Source organism: Branchiostoma lanceolatum, chromosome 4, assembly GCF_035083965.1.
Source record: "Branchiostoma lanceolatum isolate klBraLanc5 chromosome 4, klBraLanc5.hap2, whole genome shotgun sequence".
NCBI classification, from domain to species: domain Eukaryota; kingdom Metazoa; phylum Chordata; class Leptocardii; order Amphioxiformes; family Branchiostomatidae; genus Branchiostoma; species Branchiostoma lanceolatum.
Genome location: NC_089725.1, coordinates 32,119,524 through 32,135,732, shown reverse-complemented (window position 1 = coordinate 32,135,732; position 16,209 = coordinate 32,119,524). Strand labels below are relative to the sequence as shown.

The window sequence follows — 16,209 nt, the reverse complement described above, 5'->3', positions numbered from 1 at the left end:
TCCATTTTCGGTTACAGTGTTGTCTTGTCATGAGGAAGATATAAAATACATTTACGTTTTAACTTATATCATCAAATGAAAAGGGGGGGCTTGGTTTTACTTACTTAAAGTGTTGTAAAGTAAAATGTGGAGTGTATGTAAGATATTAACATTGATTGCAAACATTAGATAGGCTGTCCAAGGCACAAGGTAGCTACGGAAACGAGGGTTCTTGGTGTATTTTGTATTTTATGAAATTAAAATGATCAGAGAAGAAAACTTTTCAGGCTTTGGTTTACTTAACACATCGTCAGTAGAACATTAAATGATGAATGTTAGACATACAGGTAATAATATACGCAAGGGTAAAATCCATTCAAGCAACTAGATAGATGTTAGAAACGGCCCAACGTTTCGGGCAGCATTCACGGCCTTTCGTCGGAGTGGCTTGAGTAACTTACCTTGTGTATTAACTATGGGGGTTAAGTTACACCCTGGGGTTCTTCGCTGGCTATCCGCCACTTTACAGGAATGCCTTTGAAATCTCAAACTATTTTGCACTAAGTGGACTTGCTAGGTAATAGTTCTTCTCCCATATAAGGTATTAGTACATACCATGCTCTCCAAGCAGAAGTTTGGCTCCGGCTTGTTTTTTTACGTCTTTTATGCGATTTTATCGGGCTTTCTATTTTGTCAGGGTTTCTTTTGGGCAGCTATTTGGCTGGCAGACAAAAAAGCTGACAAAATTAAAAGCCCGCAGTACAGACGCATCAAAGACGTCGAAAACAAGCCGGAGCAGAACCTCTGCTTGGAGAGTGGACACCACACATCGAAACCTGTCTATAATAGCTTCTCTAGGGACTTTAAGGAAAAGGCCACAGTAGACAGGTAGTAACTACACACAGGGCTCCTAATGCTAGCTTGTGGCAATCTAAGGGACCACCAAAAAGTGGCCACAATTGTCAGGTGGTCCTGTAATTACGTAAGCAGCACTAGTACAGTTTTGACTTTTAATCTACTTTTGTATTCGGACTGTCCGGTTTTGGGGCTGACGGTTTCAAATTACTGCGAGCTCTTTTCATCTTCAAGAAATCCAAAGGATTTAAGGATCACCTCCCTTCATAACATGGCGGGTCGTGACTTTGATACATCGTCCTGAAAGACGACAAGGTCACAGAGTCAGTCAAGGATAAAAGTGAAAGTCTGTATCGTCTCAAGTGGCTCTGTTCTGAGACGGAAGGGAGTGGTGTAATACTGGGCGGCTGTGGTGCGATGACATGTCAGGGAAACGCTCCCCCAATTATCATGCCGGGGTCGCGGGGTCGACTGACTGTGGGGTTGTAGTATTACTGTAAATGCATTCAAGTTCGCGTGGTCTTTATTTCGCGCTGAGGCGAAAATGGATCCGGAGTGTTCGCGGTGGTTTTACGTTCGCGGCAGCGCCATAGTTACATACTGCTACAGTATAGGACAATAATGTTTGCGGTGATTTTAGGTTCGCGGTATGACGGTCGCCGCGAAAACCGCGAACATAAAACCACCGCGAACATTTCTGCATTTACAGTATACACAATATTAGTCCGGGTTAGAGTTGTGGGAGACTGCCGGCAAAACCGACCGGTCAGAAGCCGCTACGATTTTCCAGAGTACACCAGATCTTTCTGCGAGGCTAGAATAGGAGGAATGTTTTTGCCAAAGGATTTTTTTCGGCTATAGATGTGCCAGTGGCCAACTTCTGCTATTTTTCTAGCCTTCGAGGCTACGAGATCTAAACAACATTTTCGGCAGTAACTAATACAAGCACGCTGCCCTTTTTGTCGTGACCAGTGGTAGACTAGCTTGTGAGTAGGCTAAACTGGATTAAGATAAATCATATGGTATCATTCTTTTTATGTACAAGTCAACAAAGAAGACAAAAACTGTACTATTGCAGTACCGGGCAGTTGGCATACTTGCGTGTGCTGCTGACTGTAATGTTGTATCGTGGTTGACAGAGTGTTGGTCCTGAGTTATAACGTTACCAGTAGGAGGGAAATCGAACAAGTCGTTCGTCGTCACATCATTAACGTAACATGAACAGTGTCAAACGTCAAAGCACACAGTCTGGAGGGGGCCTGCCTCTGAAAACGGGGTATATTTTGGTGAGAGTGAATGATACACTTTTTGGATACTGATATACGTGGAGAGTAATATAAACGCTCGGAAACGAATATTCCGAATTACTCTATCACCAGGACCGATATCGACCGCAATAGGAACTCTTGGCTAACAAGTTACATAAATGTAGTGATGTAGAACAGGTGCCCCGGTGTAAGCCTCTCGTGCGGAACGACAGGCGACTGTTACAGATGAAGTGAAAGTCTCATTTCGTTAAGATGATCAAAGCACCGCTGTGTAACGGAAAGAACGGTGATTATTTCCAGGCGTCCGCAAGGGGGCGCAAGTAACTTATTCACATACTATTAACCGGACCTGTCCTGCAAATACATAATTTAAAATATATTCCGTATCGCCAGAGGTATCAGCCCTACCCGTGGAAGGGTGGGACTAAGAAAACACACATTTCACTGCGAAATGCGCCAGGAGTTGAGACACTTTTGTGTCATCGTACAAAAAATGTAACAACAGTAGTTTTAACGTATTCAATAGGGGCGCTCGTGGCGCACGTGAAGCGCGTTCGAATCATTCGAAGGAAACAAGTGCAATACGACTTTGATGCCAGGGCAATATAAGGTAAAATATAGACCGGTCTGGAACACCTGTATCGAACATCATCTCGGCCTAGGTATGACGTAAAGTGTAGCTATTTGAACACCCCTATATCTGATTTCATTCTGTCAAATCTAAATACTAGGCCCTATGCTCTCGTTAAGGGGCGAAAAGGATTAAGTCAAGTAAGTAAGTCCTGTCTATTCACCTTCTCTCTGCTGGCCTTGTTAATTGAGGATCTTAATAAAAGTACTGTATTCTACATGTACATTGGCCAATTTCAACTATTCAAGATCTATCCAACACAAAAAAGAGCTGCATCTTTTGGAGGGTGTACGAGATTTCACCATCATTGTACAAAAATATTTTTTACAAACTTTTCCACACATTCATTCTGAAAAGTCTGCATGACGAAACTTTACGCGGGGCGCTGTAGATAAGAAAGATTCCGCTAGACGTCGTTTCAGGCCTGTTATGTAACGCGGGTCAGGACGAGCCAGACGGACGGCGACTGGCTGCGGTGATACATCTAGAACAATGACAACTAAGTTATACATAAAAGATAACACCTTTGCACTTTGTACCACCCCGCCGGACGTTATATAAATAACCTTTGTACTTTGTACCGTCCTGAGGAACCCTGAGGTATCTATTACAGCTCCGGTCAGTAGGTTGGGAACTAATGAGTCAATCCGAGGACTATGTTATACAGTAAGCAGCTACAATTTACAAAGATCTCATCAGTGGTTGGTTTACTAGACTAACTGAGAGAGAGAGACCCTACCTAGTTTGGAGGACCAGGAATCCATGCGGATCTTCTGTCTCTTCAAAGCCGCTTAAGGTTGTGAAATATAGTCTTAATACGTATAAATCTTTCAGTGAAAAAGTTGTGTTCCCTTAATACAAATAAATGCAATGGGTGCAGTGAACTTTTAATGTGTAAGACCTATGGAAATGAATCCGACCCTCTGGACCCAGGGGAAAACCTGGCGATGGAGAGAGTTAGAGAATGAGTGAGAGAGAGCTGAGAGAGAGAGAGAGAGAGAGAGAGAGAGAGAGTGTGTGTGTGTGTGTGTGTGTGTGTGTGTGTGTGTGTGTGTGTGTGTGAGTCAGTGTGTCGGTGAGAGTGTGTGTATGTATGTGTGTGTGTGAGTGTGTGAGTGAGTGAGTGAGTGAGTGAGTGAGTGAGTGAGTGAGCGAGTGAGTGAGTGATCAACTGACTTCCCTAAGACAAATTTCAGGACAGGTAGGACCCAGCAACTCACACACACAGACCCTGCATGCTCCTTCTAACCAAAACGTCTCCAGATTGAACCAACATCTTCAAGGAAACAATTATTTTCAAGGTGGCACTATAATCGCAACGTAACTATACTTTCAGTCTACGTCATGGGTCGCACATTGTCATTGGTAGGCATAGATGAATATCACGCTGTAGAGCGCTTATATTCCGCTAGAGGTCTCTATTGAGCAGAACGCGTCATGGGACGCTTGACCTGTGGGTCGGGGAGAGTGTACGACCATGATAATTTGGGACAACAGCAACAACACCGCGGCTAGAACTTTGCACTTCGTACCGGCCTGGCGAGTACTGCGGATCCCGTGCCACCCGTGAGGTATCGCAGGTCGGGTCAGTGGCTTGGTAACTTAGTCAGGCCGAGGATTTGGTTCTATGAAGTTACCGTAGCGCGTGGATACAGCAGCCACAACTAGCTTGTGTGGACTTGCAGACTTGTAGTTTACTTCGCCGTTTAACAGTTCTGTCTAGAAAAAAACGCGGACTTTCTGTGTGTTCAAACCTGTTTTAGGCTGTGATACAGCTGAGGAACTCAATAGTTTTGTCGTCTGTCAGCAAGTTTCTAACACAAACTCAGCAACCAGAGCTGAAAACAGGCGGGAAAGTGGTCTGACCAGTGCGGAAGAGGTGACTGCACGACCCGGAAGGCGACATGGAGTCGTGCCGAGCCCTGGTGCTGTCCCTGTGTGTCCTGTCGGCGTCCCTGGCCCTGGGCGCCGGGAGAGACGTTCCCGTGAAGCGGTACGTAGTGAACTTGGACGCCGCGCCGGAGGAGCACTTCGCCCCGATGTGCCAGGACCCCGACATACAGGCGCTCATCCCCATGCTGAAGAAGGACGCCAAGGATATGATCACGTAAGTCCCGATATTTGGAATACGAATTTCCCTGGTATTAAAGACAGCAGAGGTGAACTTAGATACACTTTTGTCAGTAAGTTTTTCTGGTAGAAATTTTGTTCAGAGTCGTCTTAAAATTCAAATCAAGGAGGTTAAACCTTTTTAACCTCCTTGAATAAATGAAGGATGATTTGAGCAAAATGTCTTGGAAACGAGCCTTGTGTCAGCTAGCCAGCTGCCTGGATCGGATGCCAGATCCCAAATCTCTATAAGTGATATCAGCCCCGTACAATATTATTTAAACCTAAGGCCACACCAATTTTATTTGTTGCTACTCTGATTTTTTCAGAAAAAAATCGGAGCAACAGGGCGAAAAAAAAATAGAAATAATTTTTTTTGGCAAATACATGTAGTCTGGGGTGAAGATAAGGGTTTACCTTTTGCCGTGCAATATATGGATTGATATTGAGAAATAAATGAAAAATTATAACTTATGATCAATATGACCACACTTTTTAGGTATGTGCAGACCTTAATAATCTATTTTGGTGGCTATTGAATTTTACAACTGAACAAATAGTAAAATTGGGAGTTGAAATTTGTGAATGGGAATAGTGATCCAATTTTTTTTTTCAAAATGGGAAAAACAGGAGAGGGCGATTTCGAGAAGCAACAAATAAAATTGGTGTGGCCTAAGGACCTTGATATTATAGAGATTGGGGGTTTGGCATCCGCGCTATGTGTCAGCAGAGTGTAAGGCAATACGTTAAGGTTCTCCTATTCAAACAAGATTCTGGGTGATGACTTGGTAATAATGGGCCTGTCAACTATCACAGGATGGGACCTGTTGCCATCAACTATAGTAGGGACCTCTTCATTGGTGTCAACCAGGTGTTAGACTTAGAGTCAGATATGATTGGTGTACTAGTAGGTGCAACAAGTCATTTTGTGTGATATAACTGACATCAACATTAAACCACCTGGTTACATAAATCCGCCACTTTGAACAACTGTGGGTTTGAGCAGCACCCCCCCCCCCCCCCCCCCCCCTCCAGGTATGCATAGTTTTATATAGGACATATAGCTATAGAGGAGTGCATTATACTGGGGGACGTTGGGTTGGAGATCTGTTTGGACATATCTTTTCAGGGTGACGGAATTATGTACCCTGGTGGTATCATGTTGGTAAATGTTAACTCAGCTGCTGCTGAGGTTCTGAGATTTGAAGCTGAATCAGATGTGTTCTGTTGAAAAATTTAGAGGTTGAATCAGAACACAAGTTTGTTCTCTTCCATAGGAGCCTGGTGCCAGAAGAGGTGCTGCCTCTGGTGGACATCCTGACAGCGGATCTGGACCAGTACCTGCCGCAGCCCTTCGCGGGGGAGATGCGCGGCATCGCCAACTGCACGGGGATCGACCTGGGAGAGATCGTCATCTTAAACCTGGCGTACGACTTAACTGCGTAAGTCACAAAGTTTCTGTCAGTTTATATTTCAGCACTGTTACAGGGTGGGGTTAATCATGTTAAAATGGATGGGGCTGTTTTAATGTGGCTTGTGACTGGAGATGTTTGCCTGCACCAGGTGGTTACTACACAGCACACACTACCTTCTAGTTCTACAACATCTTTCATCTTATAACTCTGCCTCCCTCCCATCCTATAGTTTCTGTACCAGTATTGTTGCCCAGGACGACAAGGGCACCATCTGGCACGGGCGGAACTTGGACTACGGCTTCGGCGACTTCCTCCGCAACATAACGGTCATAGTCGACTTCCAAACCAAAGGACAGGTACAACACATGTGCTGTGTAATTATTGTAACAGAATTGTAGCAGAGGAGATTATATCAGGTGTATCAGTACCCTGGGTTCCAGACTGTTTATCGGGCCTTTTAGCCGGTTCCCTTTAGCCGGTACCTTGTAGTCAGTTCCTTCGGCGGCACAGAGACCCCAGCCCGCAGAACTCTGATTAGCGCGCCGGGGGATTTCTAGCCGGGGAATTGACCGGCCCTGGTAAAAGGGTTGCGGTTCACTCCCACGGGCTACAACTCCCCGGAGCGTTGATTAAGACCGGGCGGACAGACTGTTCTTGGGCCGACGAAGCAAATCGCTAGCGACCCTGTACTAGTCTGGCGCCCAGGGAAGTGTAGCAGTGGAGGAAGTATTATTGCAATAGATCCTCATTTGATCCTGGGGTTTCTATCTGTACATGGATGACAAATGAAGTAAAGACTCAGGCCACTTAGATTCACCATAGTTCACCCTATAGCCTCCTGTGGCCCCACAGGTCTGTATTTGTTTTAGTGCAGTTACTTTGCACGTGCATTGGGCCTCTAAGTGCTAATTCTGCTAACCAACACCACAAGTTGCAGTTTTTTTGAAATAGCGTAACGTTATTTCCTTTCCCCACCTGTTCTTTATCCTTGTTTAATCCTTGTTATCCAAATCCACCCCCGCCCCCCAGACCCTGTACACCTCCACCAGCTACCTGGGGTATGTGGGAGCGCTGACGGGTCAGAGGCCAAACAAGTTCACCATCTCTGTGGACGAACGGAGTGAGTACGGTCAAAGGTCAGGTCTGGTGAAAGGTCAACGGTTAAGAGATGAGTAAAGGTCACATGGCGAACTTGTATGAGACTCAGAGATAAGGTCAAACTAGTAAGAGTGTGGGCTCATTAAGGTCAAGTCACTGACCCTGTGTGCCCCCCTCCCCAAACCAGGTGAATGACCTAGATATGTTTGTGTGCCCCCCTCCCCAGACCAGATAAATGACCTCTAAGTTTGTGTACCCCCCTCCCCAGACCAGGTAAATGACCTCTAAGTTTGTGTACCCCCTCCCCAGACCAGGTAAATGACCTCTAAGTTTGTGTACCCCCCTCCCCAGACCAGGTAAATGACCTCTAAGTTTGTGTACCCCCTCCCCAGACCAGGTAAATGACCTCTAAGTTTGTGTACCCCCCTCCCCAGACCAGGTAAATGACCTCTAAGTTTGTGTACCCCCCTCCCCAGATCAGGGAGCCTGGTGGATGAACGCCCTGGAGGCCCTACTGAACAGGAAGGCTTCACTCATGAGCTTCCTCGTCAGAGAGGTGAGGAAATTTTCTATCTTATGGTTTTAGACCACTAGCCAGTGGGTGCCAGGCTTTTTGCCTTTGGTCTGCTCCCCCCAAAAATTAAAATAGTTTGCCTAGACCTTACAGAAAAGGGGCATGCAGATCCTCTTATGATTGAGGACACCCCTATGTCCTGATGCCCCTATGTTTGAGGGTTAGGGTAAGGGTTTGGGGGTGTTGGAGCAGGGGTGTAACCCTTATATGATCCCTGATTTCCAGACTCTGGCAGAAGCCGACACTTATGACGCAGCCGTACAGAGGCTGGCGTACACTCCGCTTATCGCGCCCGTGTACTTCATCGTAGGAGGGGCCAATGTGGCGGAGGGGGCGGTCATCACACGTGACCGAGAGTCGGCTCTGGACATCTGGACAATGAATCCTGCACAGGGAAGGTTTGTCATCACCAGTTTATTTGTATACTTACACTTTTCATTGTTTTCTTTTTTTTCAAAGTAAAAATGAAGCGATTCAAGAGGATGATATGAAAACAGAGGACTAGGAGGACCGCACTAATTTATTTCTGTGCCTTGCGGATATTTCAAAGTAAAACTCTAGCAAGAGGACAACATGAAAACTTGACTTTGACTGCAGTAATTGCTGTGTATTCACAAATGTGTGTGCCAAGGTACAGACTTTTTCCTCTAGTGAGACGTGTGTTGGTTTTCTAGTCCAGCATTATATTCTTATTCCTCATGTTGTCTGTTTGTTTGTTTGTCCCTCAGGTGGTTCGTGTTGGAAACAAACTACGACCACTGGACGGAACCACCTGCTGATGACAACAGAAGGTGAGTGTGGAGTGTTATATATGAAGTCTAGAAATAAAGGGAGCAGTCTGTGCTGACATGTAAAATCCATTTGACTTTGTCAGATGTTATCTATTGCTGATGCACTTTGTTCTTGCCTAGCCTGATTTAATCGTGCTTCCTAGCCCTTCACCCCCCCCCCCCAAACATCTTACGCTGGGAGGGGTCACATAAATCCCCCGGACAGCTGGAGTTTGGGTTATCAACAGACTAGTTCTTGCCAGGCCATCTATAACTGAGATTTGACATTGGTTGTTCAAAGAATACACTTATTGAGGTTTCTGGCTTTCTGCAGCCCATTTCATTTTATTGTTGCCATCTGTTACTGAGGATCTACATGCAAGTTGCCAGGTCATCAATCATTGGTTGTTAAGAAAAATGTTCTAAAGACTACATTGTGGTGACAATGGAAGATGACAAACAACATTCATTCACCCCAAGTATGCGACCAGAAAGATTTGAGTACAACTGTTACATTATGAGGTTTATTTGCATTTTTGCCCCAGGATGCCGGCCATGAAGGCCATGAACGCTACAGGACAGGCTGGAATCAACGCATCGTCCATGTTTCAGGTCAGTAGCATTGCTCAGACATGTTGTAAGGGATTGTATTTGTCATTTTGGATGGTGGTGTAAAGTCGGTGGCCTCTTGTATGAGGGAGTTTCAGGCTTTATTTTTGACTTCATGTAAAATGTAACCATTATTTTTCCTGCTGATGATGGTACCTTATAGATGCATCTATTTTATTACCATTGGACATCAAATTGTAACTACTCTACCAATATCAGAAACCTGACAGGTGTTTTCTTGTACAATTGCAGGTGCTGTCTGTCCCTCATGTGCTGAACAAGTGAGTTTCTTTAGTTGATACAAAGAAACCTCCAGTATTCTATAACTACTTCACCTGCTTGAAGAGTCAATCTGTTTGGTTCCACGCTCTGAGCCTGGAACTAAACAGATTGACACTCAGGCTACTGCTTGAGTTCCTCATATCCATTTAAGTACAAATCAGTGTCTCATTGTGTATTTATTTGGGCAATAAAACTCCATATTGTCACACATGTCACCCATATCCCACATGCACAAAACATTATATGTTTATGATACATGAATGATGTAAAATGTACTTGTTTTTTTATGTGCTGAAACAATAAACAATAGATATGACCAACCTTGTAAGAAGCTCTCTGTGTTGTATCTTTCACATGATAATCATGGTTCTTCTGTTCAATGTGAGACGATGTCTTTATTTTGTGTCTGACTGCAGGGACACAACCTACACAGCGATCATGAGTGCAGCGCAGCCGCAAGTCTACAACACCTGGGTACGCTGGCCCGAGGGACAGGCCTCGGCACAATCGCCCTAGGGCTGGCCTGGGTCCAATGGCCCTAGGGCTGGCCTGGGTCCAATGGCCCTAGGGATAGACCTCAGGACAAGATCACTAGGGAAAGCCATGATTTTAAATCTTGAAACAAGAAAGGAAAAAGGCTATTAATGTCGCTAATGTTTTTAAAACAAAATCTATCGATGTGCAATGATCTTGATTCCAAGAAAGATTTCAACCTTGAGTTTGATAGAGGAGGTGAGGTTGTCTTTAGAGTTTTAAATCTTGCAGCAAAAGAATAAAAAGAACGATGAGTCGATAATTACCCCCCAGAATATTGTAGACCGTTCCATCTTGAGTGCACATTTGTAATGTTTTAACGTAGCTCTGGTTAAAACAATTTTGATGGAAGGCAATTTGTTAGAATTTAACGGTAATGGCGATCTTAATAGAACAAACAAATAAGCAAAGCAATAGGGACGAGGGAAGGTCTGAGTTGATTTTCTTCAAGAATGTGATTTTAACTTCTAATTGAATCTATCAATATTTTACTGAAACTTTTGTAAACTTTGCACTGTGTCTGGCTTTTGACTTTTAGAATTCAATGCACAATGTTAGATCTACCACTAATGAACATGACATAGAATGTGGGATATTTTTATAAAATGAACTATGCAACCACAGCTAGAATTTTTTAAAAGCTTTGTTTTTTTTTGCTGCAGAAATTGTCTGAGTGCAAAACATCAATGTTAAGAATAGAATATGATGTTATCTATAAGATCTAAGATTAAAAGATTTTATGATTGAAATTTGTAGTTTATCATTCTTCCTTAAAATACCTAAGCTGACAATAGAGACAACAATTCACCTTGTGTATTTGCCTTTACCGATACTAGTAAGTTATATTGATTATAATCTTTTACAATCAGTTCAAGCATGGGAGTTGGTTCAAGTAACGTTAGTTGCTGCCCATTGGTACGCATGCATGCGTTGGACACTGTAGATCGTTAAGATTCCGTTGGAGGTGTCTATTGAGCTCAACGGGAAAGTCACTGGGGAAAGTGGACTGACCAGTTCTAGTGCGACTGGGAAAGACCATTACTGTTTAAGTGGTCTGACCAGTTCTAGTGCGGCTGGGAAAGACTTTGTGGTCTGACCAGTTCTAGTAGTGCGCAAGAGGTGATCTGGCTAGCTTGATGCGCGCCATGGAGTCGTGCCGAGCCCTGGTGCTGTCCCTGTGTGTCCTGTCGGTGTCCCTGGCCCTGTCCGCCGGGAGGGACGTTCCCGTGAAGCGGTACGTGGCGAGCCTGACCGCCGGGAGGGACGTTCCCGTGAAGCGGTACGTGGCGAGCCTGGGCGCCGGGAGGGACGTTCCCGTGAAGCGGTACGTGGTGAACCTGGCCGCCGGGAGGGACGTTCCCGTGAAGCGGTACGTGGTGAACTTGGACGCCGCGCCGGAGGAGCACTTCCTCCCGGTGTGCCAGGACCCCGACATACAGGCGCTCATCCCTATACTGAGGAAGGACGTCGTGGATATGATCACGTAAGTACATTTGGAAGGAGATTTAGAACAAGACTACGTTGGTAAGACGAGATGAACTTACACAAGCAGGCCGTAGAAGAATGTCTAGGCGTCAAGTCCCTTCCCTTAAGAAGATGATTTTATATTCAACGTCCAAAATATGAGCATTATGTCAGAAAAGATTAGTGGAGAATCTAAATGACATGTTATTCATTTATTCAGATTCACCACATTTGTGGAAGGATCGACATAACAAGTGACTATCGCCTTTTCAAGATGTCAACCCGGCCCAGATTGTAAGGTTTAATCCACTCACACTGGGAAGGACCCATACCCTTGTTGATAAGTATGGCGGGTTCTTTAACGTGCTCGAGGTGTGGCTCTCCTCAAACACGGGACCTCCATTTTACGTCCTATCCGAGCGACGTCCCTAACCGAAGCTAGGTACTCATTTCCAACAGAGTGAAATGAGGAAAGTGTAAAATGCCTTTCCCAAGGGCTCAACGTCAACGGGGCAAATCAGGGGACCCCGGATTCGAACCCAGACGAAAGGCAGTACCTGGCCCTCAAGGTTGGGGTTGGGCTCAGGGTTGACAACCCAGTCTCGTAAAGAATGCTCTGTCACGAAAACAACAACAAAATAGTCGAAAACAACCGGACGTGACGGTCTTCCTGGTGTATCAACAGATACCAGGGATGACAACATTCTCGGATGAATGCCAGTGGTGGAAGCCCTGGGGAAGCCACCGACAGGAATGTGGAAGTTCTTCATGCCAAGCAAACAAGCAAACAAACAAACATAGGTTTTTGGAATGTGCGTACCATGTATGAAACAGGAAATCTTGCAAAAGGAACAGCTGAAATGAGAAGAAAAAAAATTGCAATCTGACTTGCCAGTGGAAGACAAACTTTAAGGAAAGCTTCTCACCGCAGAAGGAGACCAAGAAGCCAGGTGGGCGGAGCACTTTAGTGAGGTCCTCAACAGGCCACCACCAACAGTACCAGCAAACTTCCAAGACACAGAAGTAAACCCACCCCTGAATATCAACATCGAACCACCAGTCAAGAGTGAAATCATTATACTGTTTATCAAATCACTAAAGAACAAAAAAGCTCCCGGCTCAGATAACCTTAATGTAGAACTCTCCAAGGCATATCAAAGCCTAGCAACTGAGATACTTCTGCCACTCTTCACCTTGGTATGGCAAAATGACAAGATATCTGATGACTGGTCAGAAGGAATCATCATCTAACTCCCAAAGCATGGTTCAGTACGAATTGTGATCATTGGAGAGGAAGCTTGTCGATATCAAGCAAAATCTTATCAAAGATAATGGTCAATCGTATAACAGAGGCTGTTGACAAGCACCTCCGGAAAGGACAGGCTGGTTTAAGAATGGGAAAAAGTTGCATCGACCAGATTTTCATTCTACGTAACATTCTTGAGAGGTGCACAGAGTGGAAAGGGAAATATATGTGAACTTTGTCGATTTTGCAAAAGCGTTTGATTCTATTAACCGTGAAAGTCTCTGGAACATACTGCTCCAGTATGAAATACCTGAAGAAATAGTTCCTGTCAAAAAGTTTTAACAGTAACTTCACATGTCACATGAAGAGTTGGAGATAGCTTACAAAGAAATTCAAAGTTAAATCAGGTGTTAGACAAGGTTGTATGAATTCAGCATTGCTCTTCAACATTGCTATTGACTGGGTAATGAAACAAACAACTAAAGATCAGAATAGAGGCATTAGATGGACACTCTTCTCAGTTCTAGAAGAGATGGATTATGCAGACGACCTTGCTCTGCTCACGCATAACCATCGCCACATGCAGGAGAAAACATCCCGTCTTGGCGACTTTGGTAAACAATTTTGTTGAAGATCAGCTAAAAGAAAAGTGAGGTCATGACCTTGAATACCCCAAACCCTTCTCAAATCCAGGCTAATGGTGAAAATATGCCCCATACTGAGACCTTTACATACCTGGGAAATGTATTTATATATATTATAGATATGAATCTAATTAATTAATTATAGATAATAGATAATAACTTTATTGCGCAACAATTGTACAAGGTACAAAGTATGGCATTTACTGGTACATAGATAACATTCTATCAGGCATTCTATCCCTAATCCGTCTATCTTATACAACATGGTGTACTAGTCTATCTTATACAATATGGTGTAGTAGTATGGGATGACAATGGGATTTTACAATTACTGGAGGAGTTTCTAACGTCTAGACATTCTTTGATATATTTCCCGATGTATACCATGCATGGGTTGTCACAAGTCATTATGTACTTAAATTTGCTATTCATATGACTTCTCTTCTCTAGGAGCCGGGTGCCAGTAGAAGTGCTGCCGTTGTTGGAGGTCCTGACAGCGGATCTGGACCAGTACCTGCCCCAGCCCTTCGCGGGGGAGATGCGGGGCATCGCCAACTGCACGGGGATCCCCCTGGGGCAGATCGTCGGCTTAAACCTCGTGTATGACCTAACCGCGTGAGTCACGATCAGTTTCCATTTGAGTAACATCACAGGTTCATGTCCATTGGCTGTCCGTGCAGTCACCATGGGATGTCAGTCGCTAGCTTCGTCAGTCGATTGGCTCTTGGAATGAACTTGAGTTTCCTGTATTTCTAGCTTTGTCTGTTTGTTTTGAGCAACCAATGATTGTCATCATACGAATTACTTTTTCTTACAGTATTTTTTTCCAATGTTTAGTCTTCGTTTTTTTGTTGTTTTTTGTTTTGTTTCGCCTAACCATTTGACTACCTCAAGGCATCACAGGAGGTTTTTTTACACATCATCTTTTTACAGTAAATCCAATCTACTTTAAACCAGCTGACTAATTGGTAGATCTCTACTCTTATCAATATACATATAGTGTTGTGTCTTCTTAATGTACTCTAGTAGCATGCAAGCTGAGTGAGCGTCAATGGACGGGATTCGAACTGCCGACCTCCAGGTCCTGAGGCAGGGTTACTAACCCCGAGACCGGCCACCTCACCTGACCTATCCCTGACCTCACCTCACCTATCCCTGACCTCACGTAGGGTCGTTGGGGCACCATGACTGAGCGGTCCACTATCCTCCCCCACCTATCCCTGTCCTCAGCGGCTCTCATAAAGCTTCCGTCAGGCTCACTCCGGATCCGGTCCAAACACACCATACGACAAACGCTACACACACTATACCTTCTGCAACATCTATTGATCATGGCTGCCTCCCTCCTATCCCTCCTGTAGTTTCTGCACCAGTATCGTTGCCCAGGACGACAAGGGCATCATCTTGCACGGGCGGAACTTGGACTACGGTTTCGCTGACTTCCTGCGCAACATAACAGTCATGGTCGACTTCCAAACCAAAGGACAGGTACAACAACACATGCACATCTATCTAACAACGGTAGAGATTATAGGATAAAGTAGTGGAGGAAATATGAGATAAAGGAACAGTCAAGAAATCACAGTGCAAACTTTGCTTCAGAATACTCAACATCTGATAGTGATAGTCCGTTGAAATATTACTAGTTCCTTTTCCTGTGTTTCTGGTATCCTTGTTGTCAATGTCATGACTCACAGTGCCCTGATGATCGCCCCCACTCACCTCTGACCCCCCCCCCCCCCCCCACACACACACACAGACCCTGTACACCTCCACCAGCTACCTGGGCTACGTGGGGGCGCTGACAGGTCAGAGGCCAAACAAGTTCACCGTCTCTGTGGATGAGAGAAGTGAGTATGGTGAAAGGTCAGGTCTGGTGAAAGGTCAGACATTGAGTAGCGAAGATTAAATGACGAATTTATATGAAGAGGAACTTTATTGCGCGACCATTGTAGCAGGTACAAAGTATGGCAACAACAGTAAACATAGAACAAGACATAAGTATGGAATAAAACTATTCACTACAACAAAATGACTGTCTATAATTAGGTTTTACATGATTCAAGTTGGGCTAATTATGAGTATCATTATTTTTTCTAATAACAAAACAATCTTTTATATATTTGCCTATTTTAATACTGTGTGAACTGTTGCATCTAAAGATATAGTCAAATCTATCTGTAGCATTGAGCGTCTTAAAATCTGAAGTACTTGAATTGATAAAGGTGAATAACTTATCGCGTAGGGCATCATATTTAGAGCATTCCATAATAAAGTGAAACTCATCTTCAATTCGATTTGGCAGAATGGGCAGAATCGTTTGTCAGGAGCTACATTAAAGTTGTTTCTATATTCAATCTATGGCTACTAATTCTTAACTGTGATATCGCTTTACGGATTTCAACATTATTCACATCATGAAGATATTGTAAACTAGCAAGAGTGTGGGATCGTTAAAATCAAGTTAATGCACCATTTCAATTCCAAAGTTTTGAATTAGTCACTAAATCCTGTCTGCCCCCTTCACAGACCAGGTGAATGAGCACTAACTTTAAAGTTTGTGTGCCCCCCCCTCCCCCAGACCAGGTGAATGACCTCTATGTTTATGTGCCCCCCTCCCCAGATCAGGGAGCCTGGTGGATGAACGCCTTGGAGGCCCTACTGAACAGGAAGGCTTCACTCATGAGCTTCCTCGTCAGAGAGGTGAGGAAATTTTTCATCTATTTGCTTC

The 16,209-nt window shown here is 44.3% G+C and overlaps 2 protein-coding genes across 2 annotated transcripts in view; both read left to right on the top strand.

Moving 5' to 3' along the window:
• Positions 1-4,177: 4,177 nt before the first annotated feature.
• LOC136434048 (N-acylethanolamine-hydrolyzing acid amidase-like) lies at positions 4,178-10,873 on the top strand. The gene is made up of 10 exons (XM_066426717.1): positions 4,178-4,840; positions 6,120-6,284; positions 6,487-6,613; positions 7,287-7,377; positions 7,832-7,911; positions 8,155-8,327; positions 8,658-8,720; positions 9,245-9,311; positions 9,561-9,589; positions 10,007-10,873. Exons 1-10 carry the CDS (start codon positions 4,638-4,640, stop codon positions 10,104-10,106), a joined length of 1,098 nt encoding a protein of 365 aa, XP_066282814.1. The 5' UTR covers positions 4,178-4,637; the 3' UTR covers positions 10,107-10,873.
• A 392-nt stretch (positions 10,874-11,265) lies between these two features.
• Positions 11,266-16,209, top strand: part of LOC136432077 (N-acylethanolamine-hydrolyzing acid amidase-like) — a 6,388-nt gene continuing 1,444 nt past the window's right edge. The window contains exons 1-5 of the mRNA XM_066423096.1: positions 11,266-11,607; positions 13,929-14,093; positions 14,840-14,966; positions 15,238-15,328; positions 16,102-16,181. Coding sequence (XP_066279193.1) covers positions 11,270-11,607; positions 13,929-14,093; positions 14,840-14,966; positions 15,238-15,328; positions 16,102-16,181 — 801 coding nt within the window. The 5' untranslated portion in view covers positions 11,266-11,269. The remainder of the gene's footprint in view (positions 11,608-13,928; positions 14,094-14,839; positions 14,967-15,237; positions 15,329-16,101; positions 16,182-16,209) is intronic.